Here is a 19,682-nt window from a genome sequence, read left to right on the forward strand (position 1 = left end):
TTTTACAAAAAATACTATTTCAGTCCTTCTACTTGTGTTACTTGTTTGCAGTTTTCTGTTTCTGCACCATGTTTTTCCAGCATATATGGGTCATTTATATAGGAATGTTCCATTAAGGCACAAAAAAACCCATCTGTGGTCGAATTAGCTTTATAATTTGCATTTGCATTGAATTTTAATGCTATTTTCCAGCTGAAGCCCCATATTAGCCCGTGGAATAATGCAATAATATAAATCACATCTCAAATTGTATAAAATACCCCTCAAATACAAATGCAATTATAAACTGTTTTTGTTTTGTACATGCAAATACCACTGCTATCAGCATTAAATTCATATATACAGTTGGAGGCATTATTGGGTCAATAAGGCCTCTCACAAAACCTATCAAGAACATGCCCAGGTCACCGCCAAGAAAGAAAATGTAAGAAATTTAAATGAAAGGAATAAGAATCTCATGGGTTTTTTTTAAGTTTAACACTGAAGACTGGAGTAAAGGCTGCTAAAAACCATAGGAAAAAAAATTTTGGACTATTTTTTATCAAATAAATGCAGTCTTAGTGAACATAATCTTCCTTCAAAATTCTTTCCAAAGAAAAAAAAAACCCCTTAAAAAACCAACAGAACAAAAACCTTTCTTACAATGTTGAACAGTGTATATGTGTGTGTGTGTGGGTGTGTGATCTGGACATGTTATTGTGAGATCTGTGCTATGATAAGGAGAACTTGGAGAGAATATGCATGATTATGTTATCTCCAATACATATCTGAAATATTACAACCCAAACCCCAACCACCCCACCACCCTCATTCAGATACATTTACCCTTAAAAAACCAACAGAACAAAAACCTTTCTTACAATGTTGAACATTGTATATGTGTGTGTGTGTGTTTGTGTGTGTGTGTGTGTGTTTGTGTGTAGGTGTGTGATCTGGACATGTTATTGTGAGATCTGTGCTATGATAAGGAGAACTTGGAGAGAATATGCATGATTATGTTATCTCCAATACATATCTGAAATATTACAACCCAAACCCCAACCACCCCACCACCCTCATTCAGATACATTTACTTTGACAGCACTAAAAAAAAAGCTTGCATACAAACATAAAACATAAGCATATTCATAAAAAATTTAGTGTGAAATCTTCAGACAACTGGAAATATGACATGGCCAAAAAACAGCTGTAGACGCACTTCCACTCTCAAAGGAATCCAATGGAAATCGGTGGAGGTTAAGTTCTCTATTTAATGCCCTTTTCTTCTTTCTCTTCTAATGGCCTCAGTGTGAAGTGCTTTGGTCCCATGAAAGGAACCTGCTCTCGATGTTGTCTGCACAGTTAACCAAATACATGTCCTTCAGAGTGTCTACGAACATCTGGATGCGGTGACATGGCAAAACACTGTTCCCTCCTCCACTGCCGCTGTCACTCCAAACCTTCAGCATCTGGTAGTGGGCATCTTTGCTGTTCCTGTGGTCTTGTGCCGCCCTGTCAATGCTCTGCTCAGAAACACCAAGTCGACGTACAAGCTCTTTAAATCTTCCAAAAGGCACCTCGTCCAGCACAAAATAGAAGAACTCGTGAACTACAAAAGCGAAAGTCAGAGAAAGAACGACAACAGACGTGAATCATCTTTAAGCATCATCACTTAAGCCTAAATAAGGGATTTATGTGTAGAAACAAATAAACACAGACATACATTTGATCTCTCTTGGGATGCAGTCTGGGAGTTTTCCATTTTGTTCTGTTCCGCACGGCTGGTTTGTGAAAGGAATGCTCTCATCGTGTTCTGTGTCTGGTGCCACTGTGATAATCAATGTCTGTGGAAAACATTAAAAATACATATTAATTATTTAAAAACAATACAATAATAAACATTTTTAAAATAACACTACAGGTGTCTATGGCCTAATAATTATTTAAGAATTTCTTTTAAAATTTCTACATCAGGGGTCTTCAACAAACAAATAAATGCTGTTTTTTTATTTTCTATTCATCAAAGAATACTGCAAAGTATCACGGTTTTCACAAACATATTAAGGAGCACAAGTGTTTTCAACAATGACAATAATCAGCATATTAAATAATTTCCGAAGAAATGCTGCCTGGAGAAATGGCTGCTGAAAGTTTGGCGTTACCATCACAGGAATACATTACATTTAAAAATATATAACCGTTTAACTAACAGTATAACTATTTAAAACAGAAAACAGTTAATACAGCACCACTTTAGCATTTATTTCTGAAAGACATTAGTGCAGTTCTATTAATATTATTTGTCACTGGCTGAGAGTTCAGATGGGGGTCCCTGTGATAGAAATATTAGAATTAGTATTTATGATAAAAGCTGAATCATCTTCTGTAAAAACAGAGCTACTGTAATTATGTGTTTAGCAGCAGATGTGAATCACTCGCATTGTGAAGAAGAATGGTTGTGGTGTCTTTGTCATTGTTTGTCATAGGTCAATCAAGCATTTTACCTGATCTTCGGTAGCAGGTGATGATTTCTGCGATGACAAAGCATGCCTCTTTTTCTTCCAAAGTCTGATGCCCTCGTATAACATGAACACTCCCAGTGCTAGAACCATGATGCATGCACCCACAGGGACCAGTATTTGAGGTATTGAGCCTGAAACGTCAATGAGACCAGAAACAAACCAATTAAAATCAGCCCTCAATATTATTTCTTGCCTGAGGACACGTGTTGTTTTTGGACCATACAGAGACGTTTTGCTTAGTAATGGCTAGACAAATTCAAAGGAACCTGAGAGGGGACTTCCCAAGATTACTCATGCTTTCTAAAAACATTTTAGTACTAGCTCTCTTTATCAATTCACTCAAAAGCCATGCAGTAGCCTGTCTGGCATCCACAATATTAGAAAAGCCAACAGACATAAGATTTTCAATATTTGCGATTTCCAAAGGATACACATTTTTGGATGGATGTTGATCAGTACCAGTGGTGTGGGGTGGTGTTTTTTTTAGAAAATAAAGCAAATGTAAATTATTGTCTCAGTTACACATTTTCCTGGTTAAATAAACATTACTCACAGTATCAAAAAAAAACAAATACTACTCTAGGTTACACTTTATTTTAAGGTGTCCTATTAGTGTAATTATACATTTAAGTACTGAGTAATATTAATTACTATATGGTTAGGGTTAGGATTAGGGTTTGGTTTAGGGTTACTTGCATGTAATTATGAATCATTTATTGTTATTATAATAGTAAGTATATGCAACATGTGTAACAAGGACACCTTAAAATAAAGTGTTAACCAGTTCTGTTTTGTAATGTAAGTAATGTTCTATTCATTAAAACCAAGTAGAAATCTCATTAAGCTAGTTTTAAGCATTTTTTTTTTACATTCATTCTAAAACAATAACTATTCAATAATAACGACTATTCAGCTTATTAACAGTCAAATTTTCAGATCATTAGTCATAAACAAGAAATTTCACCAAGCTAATTGCTCACTAAAAAAATCCCACAGATCATGTTTTCAGGCGATTTGAAGTTTTATTTTGACGTGACTTTTTTTTTTACATTTTAATTAGGCTTCCCATTAATGCCATCAGTTTGTTCATTCAGACTGATAAGCGAACGTGTGACAAATACAAAAACTGGAGGCGGGATTTATTACATGAACCAAATCATAGCCTCTTCTCATGTGATTTTCCCCCATTCATTCTCAACTTACTGTACCCATTATGAAACCCACCACATGCCTTAGGGATCTGTTAAAACTCAATAGGCTTAGGAGAGGCAAGAGAGAGGCAGCCTCCTGCTGTAATCGCTGTTGTAGTGTTACTTAAAAAAAACCTAGGGATTTTCTTTTTAATTTCATATTTTGCAATATTTGCATAGTTTTCTCATCCAGTTTTTTGAAGAGGCACTGCCTCCCTTGCCTCCTCAGAGGAAATGTCCCAGGTCAGTACTCACCTGAAGGACTAGTTGGGTTGGCAGACCTTAAAGGGTTAGGAGGTGTGCTGGATTTGCACAAGTGTGGACACTCATCCTGACATCTATAAGATATAAAGAACACACATGTTGATTATTTTGTCTGCCATGTCTAAAGTTATACAGATCTGTAAATGTATCTGTTAATTACCCATTAAAACAATTTTCATGTGCTAATTCAGTACACTTCAGTGTATGTATGTGGATGAGCAGTAACAACAGGGAACGCATTCCATATAAAGGTTATTATAAAGGATAGTTTGTCATTTGTAGATATTCTCATTTCAGTTTTTCAATATACAGGTGCATCTCAATAAATTAGAATGTCGTGGAAAAGTTCATTTATTTCAGTAATTCAACTCAAATTGTGAAACTCGTTTATTAAATAAAGTCAATGCACACAAACTGAAGTAGTTTAAGTCTTTGGTTCTTTTAATTGTGATGATTTTGACTCACATTTAACAAAAACCCACCAATTCACTATCTCAACAAATTAGAATATGGTCACATGCCAATCAGCTAATCAACTCAAAACACCTGCAAAGGTTTCCTGAGTCTTCAAAATGGTCTCTCAGTTTGGTTCACTTGGCTACACAATCATGGGGAAGACTGCTGATCTGACAGTTGTCCAGAAGACAATCATTGACACCCTTCACAAGGAGGGTAAGCCACAGACATTCATTCCCAAAGAAGCTGGCTGTTCACAGAGTGCTGAAATGAAGTATTCTAATTGGTTGAGATAATGAATTGGTGGGTTTTTGTTAAATGTGAGCCAAAATCATCACAATTAAAAGAGCCAAAGACTTAAACTACTTCAGTCTGTGTGCATTGAATTTATTTAATACACGAGTTTCACAATTTGAGTTGAATTACTGAAATAAAAACTTTTCCATGACATTCTAATTTATTGAGATGCACCTGTATATAAAATAATTTAAAGGTGAATCACTCTGTCTGTCTTGGGCCAGACATTTACGCAAGTATACATGAACACAAAAAGGAGAGCTTGGTCAGCGTCATTACAACATTAAGTGCATATTTTATGCACGTAACTAATAGGCTCAGGAAAGTTCTCTTCATACTGACAGTAGTTGATTAAAAAAAAAGACAAAATTGGTTCCCATTCGTTGACAGCATGGATTATTATTGTTACAAAAAATGAAAACTAAATACATTTTTAACTGAAAGATTTATCATAATCATAAGTAAATTATATAAAAAAATTGATTCCAACCTGCAATTGCCACTAGATCAAAACTGTCCTGGCAAATTTAATGGCATTAAACTTTTTTTTTTAATGATATCAATTAGCACCTTAATTGTAGTAGACCTAAAATACTAAGAGTAAAATAATAATAATAATAAAAAATTAAATACAAAAAATTCTAAAATGCTAAAACTAAAAAACTAATCTAAAACCAACAATAACAGAGTGAAACATAAAATTCAAAATAAAATTATTTAGAATAAATGTCAAATTTAAAATGACTATAATATCCAAGATGTGTACTTGTATCGAGTTATTCATTTCAGTTAAACGCATTTCAAAATGCAACAACGCACAAAACTGAGCTTGTGTAGTTAAATGCTTCTGAATTCATACGTGTACTTATGTAGAGTATGTCTCTGCACATTAGCATGAAATGTAAAGCATTGCAACACAGAAAATATCACGCTTCACCTTTAACATAACATTTTCAGGACAGCAGACATAAATGCAAGGAAGGACGGCTGTACTTGTAGACTTTTCGAAATCAAAAGATTAATGAGTCCATTCATCAACTTAACCTCTGAACAAGTGCCACATCATAACAAGTGCCCGCAGGATTTTGAAGAGTACCGAAGTGTGACTTACTTAACACACAGCTCACAGAGGTTTTTGCCCTTGACAGCATAATGGTTTTCTTTGCATTGACACTTTGTATTCTGTTCCCCAGCACCTGACAAAAGTGAAAACATTAACTAAAGGTATCCTATAATGTAAAAACAAGATTAATATATAGCTTTAATTTATTTACGTAGCTTTATTAAGCTTGAGGGACTTACATTTCGCAGCTATCAGCTGCCCAGATCCACACTTCTTACAGCTAGAACATTCCCATCCCAAGTCGCCTAATTTCTTAAAGTAGTATTCAGGCTCACACCCACACACCCTATTGCTTTTGAATGTACATGGTGATATCTCTATGGAATGGTCTGTGATTAAAGGATGAAAGACATATGAAAACTGAGCAAAGGTCAAATTAATTGGTTGTGCAAAGTTTTTAACAATCATCCACATATTAAAGGGATACTTTCAGCCCAAAATGAAAATTGTCATCATTTACTCGGTGGAACACACAAGAAGTTATTTTAAAAAATATCTCAGTGTTTTTTTTGTCAAAACAATTAAAGAGGCCATATGATGTTACTAAAAAGAACTTTATTTGGTGTAATGAAATGTGTTTATGCGGTTTAAGGTTAAAAAACACATTATTTTCCACATACTGTACATTATTGTTTCCTTTCTGAAACGCGTCGATTTTTACAAAGCTCATCGGTCTGAAAAGCGAGGTGTGCTGTGATTGGCCAGCTATCCAGTGCGTTGTGATTGGCCGAATACCTCAAGCGTGTGACGGAAATGTTACGCTCCCTCACCATATTGCGATGATGCCCTGTCAGGCCAGAGCGATGATTCAAAAACATGAAAACCCATTATAAACGAGGCATTCGTTATGACTGTGATAGCATGCACCATATATTATGTGTGAGTGCACAGTGCGATACTGTATTTTACAATGAAAGTGCTTTATTTGACCTTTCCTTTCAAGCGTGGTGAATAAACCAGAAGTAATACCTCGCACACAACTTTTCCCCATATTATTATTACTATACTTATTATTATGAAAATGAAAATTGGATGAATGAATGGCTACGTTCAGATTGTTTACCACCTACAATTTTTATTACCAACAACAAGCACTAATACAAGATAAATGATTGAAATATTAATATGCTATATTGCTATCACATTATCTCATTACATATGTTAGCCTCGTCACATGTTTAATTTTGTATTCAGTGTTCAGTTAATAATTTTTACTTTTTTTTTATGTCTTAACATGCAGAAGTCCGATCAAATAACGAGTGATGAAAAGGAAGTGCCTCATAAATTATTTTGAGGAATGAACTATAACAATATAAAAGAGAAGCTTCTGTGATTGGTGGATATTCCTTTAGAATTGTGGGTAAGGTAGTCCTTATTCATTTTTTCTTTTTTTTAATGAAATTACACTGACACATGGCTTACACTCATCATAACTTGCAAAATCTCAATGTAGGTATGTCCTAAAATGTTTATATGTTATAGTTAAAATTAGATTATGCAACCTGACTATTCATTTTATGTATAGGTAAAGTCACCGAATAATTAACCAATTAAAACATGCCTTTAATCATAGTCAACCATGATGAAAAGCAGCCCAACACAACCTTTTAATAAAGTATTTTAGATGGCCACCTGGGGCACTTTTGAAAATGAAGGTTCATGGCTGAATAAATGCTCTGCGAATGCCATCTTACCAGCAATACATAAGCGAACAGCTGACATATCCTCATGGCCGCTATAGGGGGCGCTAAAGCAGTACTTCTCACTTCACCAAACACACTGTGCAGACAGAGGAGAGGGGAAAATGTAGGTAAGAGTTAATATTTTACACATTATTAATTTCACAGCTTTATCTAATAAAGAAAAACAACAGTTTTCATGAACTCTGATGTCCTTGTAGCCTATCAAGCAGATTATACCTATTGCGAAATAGTGCCTACATGACACAGTACATGTACAGTGCCTACAAACCACACACAGTAACATCTAAAATACAGTTGTTATTGTTAATGCCAGCTGAGACCCCCACAGACATGTACACTAGGAAAGACGGCAAACGGGGAGACGCTTTAACATTTCCATCCGTTTCAAACCACGGTACAATCTCGACACCCACACTTAAAAGTGCCACATTAGAGATAACAATCGAGTTCCGTATGGAGATTTTACAGCGCGTGAACTTACCTCTACTCATGGCGATCCAGCATTGTCTTTTCTTACTCTCCCAGAAGCGTTCTATCATCCCCAATAGAGCTCAAATATAGCCTATATTTAAAAACGTTTTTAAAAATGTGAGATGGGTGAAGTATCGCTACCGTCCATTTCCTCGGAGGAGAAGGGCAGTCTTTAACTGGAAATGTTATGCGTCACAACAACTCCTCCTCTCGTGCCAATTCTCATGAAGGAATTCGAGAGTCTGGATCAAACCGAAAGTACTCTAAAGCTTCTGTAGCAACTTTGAGAAAATCACAGTATTTACACAGTGATAGCGGCACATTGAGGGACACAAAACGTCCTTGGTCAATGTACTAAAGGTAGCCTATTATTGTCTGTGTTGTTGAATGTCTTTTGTTGTGCTTTGGAGACTTACCATAAATGCTCATAGCCTTCCCTTGTGAAAAATATACTCAAATGTATTTGAAATACATTTAATTCATGCTATGTATACTACAAATACATTTACATATTGTGTACTTAAATAAAAATACACTGCAATTGTACTTTTGGTATAGGCCCACTAAACTTCTGTGCTATACAACAAATTTTGCACTTTAATTGTGCAGAAGTAGTGCTGAAGTCCAACTAAAGATATACTGAAGTATATATATATATTTTTAGTAAACTTTAGGTGCACTTTAAATTCCTTGCATTTAAAGACCAGTATTATTCAAAGATCCAATCCTCATCAATAATGACATTAAAACACATTTTAGGTTTAATATTAAGTACTCCAAATAAAGTTTAATTATAATTTTGATATCAGTCTCAAGTAAATATGTTAATAGATTTGAACTATACTTAGTATGAAATAAATGTATTTTAAATATATAACTTTTTTTATACTAGGGTTTATATATCAGAATGTCAAACTAGACTTTAAAAAGCCATAATTAACCCCAAAATGAAAATCATAATTTAGCCTAATCACCCACATGTCATGAATTTCTTAATTCGTGAAACTAAAAAAAGACATTTTGAATATTCTGGTTAATGGTTGCAACTTGCAGCTGCATTACTGAGTGAATGATTTGAACTTAGAGCACGATCAGATTGAATCATTCAGAGCGGTTTTATAAATAGGATCAACAGATTCTTTGAAAAGATCCGACTCATTCTTCACAAATCAGACATTTCTACTTACATGACTTTTGCCCCTAATTTGCAGTCTGGATGAGCCGACCCCAGTTGAGCAAGCCTGCAGATTAAAATGTGTCTGTTTGCCACAAAAAGCAATCATATGACTTCACGTGGACCGCTTTTATCATGTTATGGTGACTTTTTGCCCCATTTGAGGTTGACATTCTCAATGCATGGATCAGAAGAGTAATTCTTCAGAATGTCTCCTTTTGTGTTCCATGTAAGAAAGGAAGTCATATGAGTTCACCTGAGGGTGAGTGACAGCATTATCATTTATGAGTGAATTATCAGTTTAAGTAAGGCCATATATCAGACTTAACATAAAAATAAATACAAATTTATGTATGAAAAAATGTATGCGTGTGGTTTTGCATTGCATTGTATAATAACTAAGGAAATTATCTTTGTTTTGAAATAGCATGTTTTGTCTTTATTTTTCTCCAGCTAATATGACCTTGATACAATCTTAAACCCTTCACTGAGTTGAGGAAGAAGTTAAGACTTTTTTTGATTATCGCAGACAGAATGTACGTACTTAGCTGCATACTGAGGCGAAGAAATAACTTCCTCACTTCTGAAACCACATCCTGTCTCCATTTCCCCTGTGACCTGCAATGTAACCATGGAGATTGTACAAATGGCCCACGGATTGTTCTTTAGCATGGTGCCAAAATTTATTCAAAACAAAAACAAATAACATATGCTGTTAAAGATCTTCTTAAAGGTCTGATATTTAATTCACATTGTATGATAAGCACATATTTTTAATTGAACTATTTTTCATTTTTCTATCTGATGGTAGTTAAAAAAACACTAATACTGGTTGTATTCCATTAACCTTCCAAGAATGCCTTGCTGAAAGCTTGAGAGAGGGAGGAAAAGGATGAATAGTGGCGTTTGTGTTGCCATGAACTGAATAATTGTAGTGAATCAAACACTGCAGGTAACTGCTGCCACTGTTCAGATGACTCACAATTTGTCTATCTAGTCCATAAGAGCCTTAAAAATGGGTTGCAATGGTTTTTCTGGGACAGTTTAGTTGGTGTTGGGCACAAATGTTAGTTGTTTGCCTTCCACATACACTGAATGGAAATATATTTAATTGGCTATACTAAAGGTCTGGTGAATAGCATGGCTGTGAAAGGCGAGTTCTCGCCTCTGCACACAACCACATAAATAACTGATTCCAGGCCTTACAAGGTTGATAAACCACAGACATTTTGCCTGCTCAGTCAGCAAGATACTGCTGTTTCATTAGCTTGACCAACAGGGCCAATATTGCACCAACATGGTTTGCTGCAAGATTACACAACCAGTATAAATTAAATGCACAAGCATGATATTTGTTTCCAATATCAGCAGGGCAGAACGCTGAAGGCAATTCAGATTCAAAGCATACTACAAATACATTTGCATATTTATATGCTAAATAAAAATACCCTGCAATTGTACTTACGGTATACTAAACTGGTATACTTAAAGTCTGCTAAATTGAAAATTGAACTAATTTTGTACTTCATGCACTTGTGCGGAAGTATTGCTGAAGTCCAACTAAAGATATACTGAAGTATATTTGATTGTGCTGAAGTGGAACTATTGGAAGTATACTTCAGGTACACTTTAAATATATTGCATTTAAAGACAAATGTTATTCAGAGATCATCCAATCCTCATTAATATTGACATAAAAAAAAAACTTTTTATACTTAATATTAAGAACTGTGCATTATAATATTATATCAGTAAGTCTCGAGCGATATGTAAGTAAATATGTTAATAGATTTGAACTGTACTTAGTATTAAATAAATGTATTTTAAATATATTACTTTTTTACTAGGGAAGTAATCTTCACCAGTCTGACAGCAACAAGTAAAATGCAGCCAAAGGACACTTTAGAAATGCAGCCAAAGGACACCCCCCCCCCATCACCTATTCTCATTTCGTCTACCTGTATGTCAGTGCATAAACTTCCAGAGAGTTTTGATGTTCCTTGTGCTCAGTGCAAGGGCTTCTTTCTCCAAAACTCAGTTGGAAGCCTCATCCATCTCAGTACCAGCTCCCACTGGAAAGTCCATCCCAGAGCCAGTTCCCCAACCTTTTCTCCTCCTCAGCCTACGGCTTTAGCTCCTCATCCTCTTCTGGTTCTGTACAGTGCAGTGGACTCCTTTGTTCCACCCAGGGCTATTGTTCGTCTTCCGCTGGTCCCACCCAGCATTGGAAACTTCCCGGTTACACCTCAGACTACCTACCTCTGGGCCATTGTTCCTTCTCTGGTTCCATAAACCACCGCTCTGCATATTTTGCATGTCTCTCTTAGCTATTTAACACACCTGATCCACATAACCAGCTCATTAGAAGAAAGGTCTATGCATGAACTGTGTTCCGATTGACATGGTCCCTACACAATGTTCTTTGTTTCCTACTCTCTGAGCAAGGAAAATCCATTGAAGTTTATTTCACCTTGGTACAGTCATTCACAGATTTGCGAAACTTACTAGTGAAGTGTGAAATAATATACCTCTGTAAATAAATACAATTTAAATTCACATCTCGCACACTTTATTGCCCTTTGAATGGAACATATACGCTCCTTTCGAACTGGAATCATGGCGGAATATCCTGTGATGTCCACTTCGCAGGTCAAGTAGAGCAAACGTCTGGAGTGATAAGAGATACATACAAAATGTGCAGAGCGGTGGTACACGAGGACTGGAATTGAGAACCACTGATCTAGACTTTAAGCTCATCTTCATTGAGTCTTCCTCATCCTTCTGCTCCATTTGTTCTCCCAAGGACCTTTAGTGTCACCGGCTTCACCACAATTTACTGTTCTGCCAGATCCACCATGATGTTTCATCTCCTTATCCAAGAGTTTGTGACCCTTCTGCTCCACTGTGGTTTTCTACTCCTCACTCCATCCTAGTACCTCCCTCCATTAACCCTGCCATGGCCCCACCTTCTCTCCACCTCATTATCATTTCTGTAACTTCACTATAACTCGTGGCTTATTCTGCAGCATTAGGTTCCTGCCATCATCATTACACTAATTATCCTGTTCTTGTCTTAAATTCTGAAAGGTAGGATTTTAAATGAATGTATTGGTTTCAGAATAATTGTTGTTATGAAATACTGCAACGATAGCTACTAGGGATCTGCATGAGTACTCTAAAGTGACACGAATCAATGATAAGTCCTGGTTATGTGTGACTTTTTTGCTGAATTCAAAATTCAGTAACTCTCTTCAGTGCAACAGGCTCCCCTAGTGAAAAATAAATATGTATTCGAAATACATTTATTTCATGCTAAGTATACCACAGATACATTTACGTATTTATGCGCTTAATAAAAATACCCTGCAATTGTACTTTTAGTATACTAAACTGGTATAATTAAAGTCTGCTAAATTAGAACAACTAATTTTGTACTTAATGCACTTTAATTGTGCAGAAGTAGGACTGAAGTCCAACTAAAGATACACTGTAAGTATATTTGACTGTGCTAAAGTGGAACTACTTCAGGTACACTTTAAATATCTTGCATTTAAAGCCTGATATTATTCAAAGATCATACAATCCTTATCAATAATAATATTAAAATATTTTAGGCTTAATATTAAGAAATGTGCATTGTGCACAAGTAGTACTCCAAATAAAGTTTAATTATAATTTTATATCAGTAAGTCTCAAGCGATATGTCAGTAAATATGTTAATACATTTGAACTATACGTAGTATGAAATAAATGTATTTTAAATATATTACTTTAAATATGTAAAAAAATATCGATTTCAAAAACAGCACATTATAAAAAGCCACTCAGCCTCGTCATTTTCAAGCCTTTGAGAATACTTCAATATTTGAGAACATTTTCAAGAATTGCACTTCTACCAAACTTATCTGAAGAAATTTCATAACTCCTTTCTTATGAATCTGGCTTCTTAACATATTGCTGAACACAGTTTCTCTGCAAGAGATGACTAAAGTTGACAAAAATGACAGTATAAATGTTAAAAGAAAACATTTCATTATCAGTCAGGATTTTCATCTGCAACCTTCAAAAGAACATCGGTTAGTTCACAATTTCAGCTGTCGTCTATAAAGGAAAGTGTGAAAATATTAAGAGGAAACATGCTTAAATACGAAAACACACCACGCCAGTAACAGGTATGTGACGGAATAGAAATTCAGGTTGACCTAATGTGACTGCTTAGAGGAGGGGACTCACTCATAAGGGGAAAACTATTTTACTTGAAGCCTAGAGTTCAGTAAAGCTGCCTGCCTGTCAGCAGGTGATGTTATCTGCTGGTGCTGAGGTAACATTTCTTATATCTGCGCATTTGTAGCAATGTTGTGGTAAGCCCTCCTTTTACTGTAAACACTACTGCACTTGTGTGTGTGCACGTGTGCTGCGGTGGCATGTCTGATCTACAAACTACAAGAAGGACATGACTCTTCTCTCATAGTGGTATCAATTCCACTGAATAAAACCAATGAGTTGACAGCTCGTAAGTGTGAGTAACAGTTAGGGGGGAAAAGTTAGCAGATTAAGATTAGATTAAGTGAATTCATGTTTTGGAAAATAAACCCAAACTAGAAACCTTATGGCAGCTCTCAGACATAATGTACTTTATGCTAAGCAGACATTTTATTCTAAACTCAGGATAAAATGACGAGCTTCATGGATTCTGTGTGATTGGACGTTATTCAGCCACTGGCCTCACTACTAATCTCACATCTCAGAATGAATGGCTGTTAAAGAGCTTGTCTTTTTACTCATGATTTTACTCAGAATGAGATACAAGACCACTTTCATCTAGAGTGTTTGTGTGCGCATGTATTCGTTTCAAAGAGAGATGGAGAGAAAGAGAGAGTTTGTTTTGGAACTAGTTAAAAGTTAAACCAAGACAGAAAACCTTTAATGGAACGTTTGGGGTAGAGGAAAAAGAGGCGCAGGAGAAATATCAAAAGAAAGACCTGCTGCTGCTATTGGGGGTCCTAAGGCAGAGTTATTCATAACGTTGGTTGAATTTAGTTTAAATATGACTCATCTGACATTTCTGATAAAGATTTAATGCTGAAGAGTTGTCCCCTCATCTTCAAAGTTTCAGAGGGGCTCGACTAACTCACAGCTCTCGTCTTTCTCCTATCTGGTATATACTTTCAAGGTAAGACTTCAGTCACTATCTTCTGAAGACTTCACTATCTTAGAGCGTGTGTAAAGGATGTGTGATCTAACAGGGATGGTAAAAAATGACATACTTGCATGTGATATTGCAGCAAATCTATTGTGATCTTATTGTAAGAATGCAAACAGTTTTATCAATGTCAATTAAAAGTTAAATTGAATGACACCTACAAAAACGTAACTAGGTCAAGCTGAATTTAGCAAGCGAGGGGCCGGATCTGTCTGGTGTTTTTGTAAAATTCATTGTATAATCATTGACACATATTTCATTCACTTAATCGTACAGAGTATAGAGATGAGCAATGGCAAAATAACATTATTGACTCATTGTTTGTTTCAACAAAATTGTATTTGTTTTGGAAAAAAGTAAATTTTTTAAATATATAACTTTTCAAGAGTAAAACAAAAATCATAAATAAAAATATATATATTATGAAAAGATCAAAAGATAAAATTTCTACTAAATGCTATTTGTATATATATATATATATATATACACTGCTTTTATATTCTATATTGCATATGGGACCCTGGAGCACAAAACCAGTCTTAAGTCGCTAGGGTATATTTGTAGCAATAGCCAAAAATACATTGTATGGGTCAAAATTATAGATTTTTCTTTTATGTCAAAAATCATTAGGACATTAAATAAAGATCATGTTCCATGAAGATATTTTGTAAATTTCCTACCGTAAATATATCAAAACTAAATTTTTTATTAGTGATATGTATTGCTAAGAACTTCATTTGGACAACTTTAAAGGCGATTTTCTCTATATTTTGATTTTTTTGCACCCTCAGATTCCAGATTTTCAAATAGTTGTATCTCTGCCAAATATTGTCCTATCCTAACAAACCATACATCAATGGAAAGCTTATTTATTCAGCTTTGAGATGGTGTATAATTCGCAATTTCAGAAAATTGACCCTTATGACTGGTTTTGTGGTGCAGGGTCACATATGTAATTGATCATAATTTGTGACAAAAGATCAATATAAAGGAAGGGAACATAATATAACCAAAAAGTTATTTATCAGTAATTATCACATTAAACATTTAACACGAAGTAAGGCCAGTTACAGCCAAGTAATAGATTCATGATTTATATGACTTTTTACATTCTCTGCGAACACATTTAAAGTCATTCCAGGTGTCATGTGTCATTCTGAACCTTCACACGCTTCTTTTTTTCTCTTCCAGTAAGATGCTTGCCCTGCTCAGTGTCCTCCTGCTTTCATCACATGTCCTTCCTCTCGTCCAATCACAGTCATGCGATGACAAAACAGAGTACTTAAATGACAAAACATGCTGCACAAAATGTAAACCAGGTAAATGAAATCAGCTGCCTCATCACTGTGAGCAGATTTGAGTCAGAGTTGCACTTAAGACGAGAAAGAACTAAGCTGTTCTTCAGTTAAGATTAAATAATTAACGTAAAGTGCACTGAAGCAAAAGAACTTGAGTTAAACGTTAAAAGAATCAAATTTTATAGACAAATTATTATAGAATTGATTGTAGACTGTTTATGCAGACCGAATCAAGACCATTTAAAGTCAGGATGTGCCGATTGCATTATGTAAGGATATTTCAGGGTTCAGCTATAGTCTGGTTTAATGACATTTACCTAAGGTCTTAGAATGACACATCACGTTTCTCGTATGAGGATGACCTGTTCTCTGAACTCAGCTTTGTAAACTTTGTAAACAGCTCTCAAACCAGTCAGTGTTGAATACCTCGTTCATGAATGTCAGCATTTTGTCAGAGTCAGCATGATTCTGCCACACTAATGTCTCTCATTACATGCATGTTTCCCTGCCTTTGTGTGTGTTTATACAGGAGAGTATGTGTTAGAGAACTGCATACAAAAAATGCCTGTTACTCTGTGTGCCCCATGTGGAAATGGCTTCTTCACGGATGACTATAACAGCAATTACAACTGGTGCTATCATTGTACAACGTGCTCCAAAGACCGTATGTCCACTCGATTTCTTTATGATCACAAAACAGGTTGTATGTTCTTAGAATGATATGTTCTGAATCTTCAGATGAATCAGTATGAAAAGTCATAAACTAGAAATACCAAACATGACAGTAAAACAAAGCAGGGGCTCCCCCTTCAGCAGATCTTGGTGGGTTTTTAGTATGGAGGTACTGTAGGTGGGGGTCTGAAAACCGTCTGGTAACAAACCTAGGACAGCAAATGTTGAAAATACATGTGTAGCACTGGAAAAAAACAAGTGCACCTGAGTGGTAACGGAAATAACTGCCTACTGAGATGTCTGAGATGTTTTGATATGCAGATGTCCTGCTAAAGATTGAATTTGACGATTAAACAAACAAAATACTTGACAAATTGACGTTTGGGAAGAAAAGGTGATATAGCAAGCAATACGAGAGAAACTAATGTTTGAAGTAACTGAACAAACAAAGTATTTAAAAGCCCAGTATACATTTTAATTTACCAAAGATAGACGTGCTGGTTAAACTAGACATTTTTTTTTTCTAGTAAATCGTTAAACATTTTCTCTGAAACTTGTGCCAAATTACATTTTAGTTCAGATTGTAGATACCTATGGCCAAATGACCAGGCTAAGGAGTCTCGTGATAAAAAGATATGAGCAGAAATGAAAAGTGAATATCCTGAGGTGGTGTGAGAGTTTATTTGTGAGTCAGCAGAAAAAAAAAACTGTGTTTGAGCTTGCTGTTTTATTTTGACACTTGTCTTGTTGAAATGACTGTATAAGTGCAGGCACTTTTATGTCCTATAGGGGATTCATTCTTTTTGTTGTAAGATGGTCACATTTGAACTCTTCAGTGTCACTGGATCCTTCAGAAATCATTCTAATATTATGTTTTGGTGCTCAAAAATAATCATTGGTCCATACACTCGTGGTCAGAATTGTTGGTACCCTTGGTAAATATGATCAATGAAGTCTGTGAAAATAAACCTGCATTAGTAATCCTTTACCAAGGATTAAGTTCCGCCTTTGAGTTCCTTAACCCAAGAGGACGTGTGTCTATATCGTCCTAATGCACGGTGAGGAGGAGAGTATGAGTGGCTAAAGACTCTCCAAGAACAACAGCTGGAGAATTGCAGAAAATAGTTGAGTCTCAGGGTCAGAAAACCCTACAACCTTAAACCAAACAGCACCTACAATCACATGTTGTTTGGGAGGGTTTCAAGAAAAAAATCAAGAAAAGAAAATGCTCTCATCCAAAAACAATCCCCAGCATATTCTGTTGTCAGACACGACTGGAACTTCAAACGGGACTGGCTTCTATGGTCAGATGTAACTAAAAAAATTGCTTTTTAGCAGCAAACCCTCAAGATAGGTTTGGTGAACACATCAGGGATAAAAAGTACTGCTGTATTTTTAATGTTGTGGGCCTATATTTCTGCTGGAGGTCCTGGACATCTTGTTTAGATACATAATGTTTAGATACATAAGCATAATGTTTCCGCTACAGTCAAGCACCGAGGCTGAAACATTACGCTTTGGGGCTGTTTTTCTGTTAAGGGTACAGGACGACTTCACCGCATTGAGGGGCAAATGGACGGGTCCATGTACTGTAAAATCTTGGACGAGAACCTCCTTCCCTCAGCCAGAACACTGAAGATGGGTCTTCCAGCATGACAATGACCCGAAACATACCACCAAGGCAACAAAGTAGTGGCTCAAGAAGAAGCACATTAAGGTCATGGAGTGGCCTAGCCAGTCTCCAGACCTCAATCCTTTAGAAAATCTGTGGAGGGAGCTGAAACTTCAAGTTGCCAAACGACAGCCAAGAAACCTTAAGGATTTAGAGAGGATCTGTAAAGAGGAGTGGACCAAAATCCCTCCTGAGATGTGTGCAAACCTGGTGACCAACTACAAAAAACGTCTTACCTCTGTGCTTGCCAACAAGGGTTTCTGCACCAAGTACTAATCATTTTTTGCTTGGGGATCAAATACTTATTTCACTCACTGAAACAATTTCTAACCTTTATATAATGTGTTTTTTTCTGGATTTTTTGGTTGGTATTCTGTCTCTATCCGTTAAAATAAACCTACCATAAAAATTACAGACCCTTCATTACTTTGTTAGTGGGCAAACTTAGAAAATCAGCAGGGGATCAAATAGATATTTTCCCCACTGTACCATGGGTAGCAACAATTCTGATCACAGTGTGTCAGTGTCAGTGTTGAAAAACAGTTGTGCTGCCATTTTTGTGGATGCTGTTATACTTTTTTCAGGATACTTTGTTGAATAGAAATTTGTAAAGAACAGCATTTATTTCAAATTGAGGTCTTTTGTAACATTATAAATGCCTTGGCGGTCTCTTTTGATCAATATACTGTGACTTTGCTGATTAAAAGTATTCATTACTGACCCCAAATGGTTGAACAAAGCATCTCTGAAATGTGATGAAAACAAAGAAAAGTCCAGGTAAATGTCAATATTAAATATTAATTTTTCTATTGTGGGTCATTTACAATCAAACAGTAATTCTGACAATTCTTACAGAATTTCATATGAAATTTTATTCATTTTATTAAATTCTATTTAATTCTATTGAATCAGTCAGTCAATCAATCAATCAATCAATTATTTTCGCCACATCTCAAATCAGCATTCATTTTATTGTGGTAATAATGGTAGAAATTATATTTTTTAATGAAAGTTCTGAGGGGGAAAAAAATTAAATGAACTATTGTTTGATAAGCGTGAGTTCTCACAGTTGAAGAAACTGATATACACTTACAGTTCTACATAAGCCCTTTCACTGTTTTAATTGTGCAGATATGAAGTATGAGAAGAATTGTACGGCGACAAGTGATGCAGTGTGCACGTGTGTTGAAGGCTACAGATGCAGAGACAGTAAATGCCAGGAGTGTGAGAAGATTCAGACAGCTACTGTTTCTTCTCCTGCTTCTACTAAAACAATACCGCCCACCCATGGTGAGTGTCCTGACCCGCTGTTGTCAATCTATTTAAGTAGCTGCTGTTGAATGCAAAGAGTCTATCACACACACAGAGTATATCAGGTGTATTCTCTATTGACCTGTTTACTCTTTCTCTCTCCTTTTCTCCATCCATTTGCTCCCTTTCTATCAACCTCTTCCAGATATAATGTGGATCTCGGTGAGTCTGTGTTGTGCGTGTGTGTGTGTGTGTGTTCTGCTCACCTGTTTCCTTCTCATCAGCAGACATGCACGACAATATGGATGGATCATGCCAACATCACCCGGTCAGTGCTACTATAGACAACACATCAGTGCTTTAATTCACAAAGAAAACCTGCTCTTTATACGCTTGCATGAGTGCTT

General features: G+C 35.8%; 1 protein-coding gene and 1 long non-coding RNA gene across 3 annotated transcripts; one reads left to right on the forward strand and one right to left on the reverse strand.

Moving 5' to 3' along the window:
* Nucleotides 1–826: 826 nt before the first annotated feature.
* LOC107596732 (tumor necrosis factor receptor superfamily member 1A-like) lies at nt 827–6,604 on the reverse strand. Its single transcript, XM_016287530.1, has 7 exons — nt 6,592–6,604; nt 6,011–6,160; nt 5,820–5,904; nt 3,947–4,029; nt 2,484–2,632; nt 1,703–1,823; nt 827–1,588 (listed from the first exon to the last, which is right to left on the reverse strand). The coding sequence occupies exons 1-7, from the start codon at nt 6,602–6,604 to the stop codon at nt 1,284–1,286; spliced, it is 906 nt and encodes a 301-aa protein (XP_016143016.1). The 3' UTR covers nt 827–1,283.
* Nucleotides 6,605–7,579: 975 nt separating this feature from the next.
* LOC107596761 (uncharacterized) lies at nt 7,580–19,606 on the forward strand. 2 transcript variants are annotated; one of them, XR_001610399.1, is made up of 5 exons: nt 7,580–7,641; nt 15,574–15,701; nt 16,210–16,344; nt 19,156–19,314; nt 19,563–19,606. It is a non-coding gene; the product is annotated as an uncharacterized lncRNA (long non-coding RNA). The 2 variants fall into 2 exon arrangements; XR_001610398.1 differs by having other exon boundaries at nt 19,481–19,600.
* The last annotated feature ends 76 nt before the right edge of the window (nt 19,607–19,682 follow it).

This window comes from Sinocyclocheilus grahami, unplaced genomic scaffold (genome assembly GCF_001515645.1).
Source record: "Sinocyclocheilus grahami isolate Dianchi unplaced genomic scaffold, SAMN03320097.WGS_v1.1 scaffold222.1, whole genome shotgun sequence".
Taxonomy (NCBI): domain Eukaryota; kingdom Metazoa; phylum Chordata; class Actinopteri; order Cypriniformes; family Cyprinidae; genus Sinocyclocheilus; species Sinocyclocheilus grahami.

What these genes read in the sequence shown, in the direction of transcription:
- LOC107596732 (XM_016287530.1), bottom strand. An exon ending in CTCTGTGAGCTGTGTGTTAA is followed by an intron (nt 4,030 to 5,819) that starts GTAAGTCACACT and finishes TATATCTTATAG; the next exon opens with ATGTCAGGATGAGTGTCCAC. An exon ending in CAACCCAACTAGTCCTTCAG is followed by an intron (nt 2,633 to 3,946) that starts GTGAGTACTGAC and finishes TTGACGTTTCAG; the next exon opens with GCTCAATACCTCAAATACTG.